General features: G+C 45.2%; 1 protein-coding gene across 7 annotated transcripts in view; it reads right to left on the minus strand.

Annotated features, from left to right (window-relative positions):
• LOC107742073 (serum response factor-like) overlaps positions 1–2,277 on the minus strand; it is a 27,933-nt gene extending 25,656 nt beyond the window's left edge. For all 7 annotated transcript variants that reach the window (XM_016554935.1, XM_016554934.1, XM_016554931.1 and 4 more), the window contains exon 1: positions 1,615–2,277. In XM_016554935.1, coding sequence (XP_016410421.1) covers positions 1,615–2,100 — 486 coding nt within the window. In that variant the 5' untranslated portion in view covers positions 2,101–2,277. The remainder of the gene's footprint in view (positions 1–1,614) is intronic.
• Positions 2,278–3,652: the final 1,375 nt, after the last annotated feature.

The following is a 3,652-nucleotide window of genomic DNA, read 5'->3' on the forward strand; positions in this document are numbered from 1 at the left end:
CTGTGCTTGATCTGTGCAGATTTCTCTCCTGATTCAGACCAGAACACTTTTTTACTGGAGGAAGCGTTATTATGGATTATGGCCAAAATTTTTGTTAAAAACGTCTTAATGCTGGATTTGTTTCAGCTTTTGTCTTCTCCAGATGTTAACTGATGGACTGGAGTGCTGTGGATTACTTGTGGATTATTGTGATGTTTTTATCAGCTGTTTGGACTCTCATTCTGACGGCACCCATTCACTGCAGAGCATCCATTGCTGAGACACTGATGCAGTGCTACATTTCTACAAACCTGATGAAGAAACAAACTCATCCTGATCTCAGATGACCTGAAGATGAGCACATTTTCAGAAAAATATAATTGTTGGCTGAACTATTCCTTTGAAGTGATCGTTCGCTCAAAGACGAACGTCTTGTCATCATTTACTCACCCTCATGCTGTGGAACTCAAAAAAGGAGATGTTGAGCGTAATGTTCATGCTGCTCTTTTACATACAACAATCAAACACTATTTAAGTACTATAAAAGCATTTCTAATGATTTGAACCTACTGTATATTCTGTGAAACATATTAAACTAAATACAGTGCATGAGTAATACGGACTATTGTAATAGTGCTTTGTGGAATTTGAATTTTTGGAATAAAAAGGGCTGCATATAGATTTTTTTGAAATGGTCGTTTTGTGCTTTATGGGGGAAAAAAACATGCAAGTTTGGAACGACATGAAGGTGAGCAAACAATATGAGAATTTGTGTTTAACTACAGTAGTATTGCTTTAAAAACGTTCCCAAAATGTTTACTTTCTAAGCATCTCCTCAGTCGTTTCGGCGGCCTGAGATTATGTGGGTCATGATGGTTGGAGGTTTGTGTGTAATAGAGAATGTCAGTGGCTCGTTCTATTTAAAGCTCACAGCCCCTCACGTCTGTTGTGACTTCAGATCACCTCCCGAAGGATGGGACACCACAGAGAGACTTCACGAGCCGAAGAACAAGACCCACGCAAACCCACTGCTCCAGATACCCCTGGAGACCTGACGGCCTATTTTCTCCACCAGGAGTAAAAACAGAGTGACATTCAGCAAGAGTCCAGAGCTCTAAACTAATGTGGAGCAGCTCAGAAGAATGACAAGCGTCTTGAGTACTTTTTCAAGTGCCCAAATCAGGGCCTGCGAGCCAAAGTGGGCCCATGATGACTTTTGATTTGGCCCACCATCCCATAAAAATGAATAAAATATTCATTTATAACAAAAAAAATGTTTTTTAATATTTTATTTTACATTGAAATTAAAAAAAAATTAAATATTCACTTTTTAAAAATGTTAGAAATTGTATCGATTTTAATATAACAATTGGATTTAACGCAACATTTAATTGCAACATTCAAAAGTCTTTAGCTCTAGGAGAAACAACTGGTGTTACTTTTATGACGTTCTTTCCTGTCGCCTTTACACGCGCTCAAATGTATTTTCATTTCATTATCCTATTCAGTTCTCTAGCAGGACTCGAACCTACAAACTTTCAGTTACCAGCCATGATCTTTAACGTCGCCAGACTGCATCAGAATACCTGAAACACGTTTCAATGATCTGCTGGCTGATGATGTTCAGTTTCTCACCTTCTTCATGATGCCCGTCTTCCTCTTGCTGAAGGTCGTGTACCGGCGCAGTTTGTTGTCTATAAACTCCATCTTTATCTTCACTCTGCCGCGGGTCTTCTTGCCCGGTTTCGCTCCGGCCGCTCCTCCCGCGAGCGCCGCGGAGGGCAAGCCGGCCTCCTGTCCCACCATCGCCGCCTCCATCTCCGCTCTCTCCCGCTTGACGCCGCCTCCCCTCCGGTTGTCCCCGATTGACCCCATGGGCTCGTTCTCATCGCCCGAGTCAGAGTCCGCGTCGGAGCCGCTGCACACGTGCGGGGGACCCTCTTTATCCGGCTCGAATCTCCCGGGCATCCCGAGCCCCATCGCTCCAGCCTGCAGCGGCCCCAGTCCCCGCGCGAACCCTGTGCGGACCCCGGCGCCCATCAGCACCGCGCCGTGGCCTGCGCTCTTCCCCGCCGCTGATCCGGCTCCACTCAGAGCCGCTCCGGTCTGGCTGGATAACATCCTAGAAACCGGAGAGAACGATCCGTGTGACGGCTGCGGAGCGCTGAGGCGGCAGTCTGTGAGAAAGCGAGTTCCGAAGCGGCGCTCATACACAAACAGAGTCTGCCAGAAACTTTGAGAAGTGATGCTGAACCTAAGCGCCTCCAGCCGGCTTCACTCCCACTCTCTCTCTCTCTCTCTCTCTCTCCCTCTCTCCTGGAGCTCCGCGAGCGATGAGCTTTCTCTAAAAGGAAAACCGCGCGAGCGCTTCCGCGATCACTCCGCCGCGTCATCTAGTGCGCCGCGAATGCGTGAAATCAGCGATCTTCTCCGCTCGCGCGCCGCTGCCGCTTCAACTCCGCGTCTCGCCGCTGACAGCTGTCAATCACCGCCGCTGATGAGACGCTTCGCAGCACCTTGCGCCAGCGCGGAGGGATCGATACACGCCAGATCTACTTTCCTCCATATAAAGAGATACGCTGTTTCCTTTTTTGGAGTTCTCGCTCCTTATATGGCGAGTCACAGTCGAGTGCAGCGATTGGCTCGCGGGGGGACGGCCTGCAGCGCGATTGGCTAAAGCGACATCTTATTTGCATAAAAACCAAAACGGTTGCGCTCACTTCATACGTCACACTAGGGGGAGGAGCTTCGCGTCAGTCCGCTGCTGAATTATTCTATTAATAGATGCGGGATATTAATAACAACAATAGTAAGGTTATTAAAGTGATATAAAAAATAGGCTACATTATTAAACTTTCATAATACTATTAGTTAGTATTAATACAAATATTAGTCTATTTCTCAGTAATCTCACTGATAAAACAACATAGGCTACTCAAAGAAACACACATAAACAAACCAAACAATCATTCCATTCCACTGCAACAAGCATTTCTGTCATTTTAATGGCACTAAATGTGGTTCCCATAGAAACAGTTATAAAAGCCTCAGACTCAGATGTGAGAGAGGGAGCTGAACATTTCATTGAAATACTTGAATCAAACGCTTCATATCCATGTATTCTTCATCTGAATTCATCAGAATCAAGAGTGTTCAGTCGTGACACACATCAGGGCTTTTCAGCGCTGGATCTTCAGAGGTCACGGATCTCAAGAAACTCGAAACACCAAGAACTTTTGACATTTCAGCATTTCATTTCATGCAGACAAAAATGACTGATAAAAGAGTTGTCCACTGAACTAAAGTGCTACTAAAAGCCACCGGAGAAGCTTTGGAAGAGAGAGAATCAACAGTTTTCATGTTCAGGTTGCACACAAATCAACATGAACACATTTGCATGTAGCCAAGTGCCAGAACAACAAATAATGTTTTTATTAAAATAAGAGGCAAACATGAAGAAATAGAATCATCTGAGAGAGAGATGGGGGTCATAATCTGCATGAAGAGCATCATGAGTGACACAGACGCACCTGAGCTCTTCTCTGATGACACACATCATTTACATGACAAAAGAAGCTCCGCTCACACACTCACACACACACACACACACTCTCTCTCACACACACACACACACACACACACACACACACACACACACACACTCACACACACA

The sequence above is a fragment of the Sinocyclocheilus rhinocerous genome, unplaced genomic scaffold (assembly GCF_001515625.1).
Source record: "Sinocyclocheilus rhinocerous isolate Xijiao unplaced genomic scaffold, SAMN03320098_v1.1 scaffold3119, whole genome shotgun sequence".
Lineage (NCBI taxonomy): Eukaryota > Metazoa > Chordata > Actinopteri > Cypriniformes > Cyprinidae > Sinocyclocheilus > Sinocyclocheilus rhinocerous.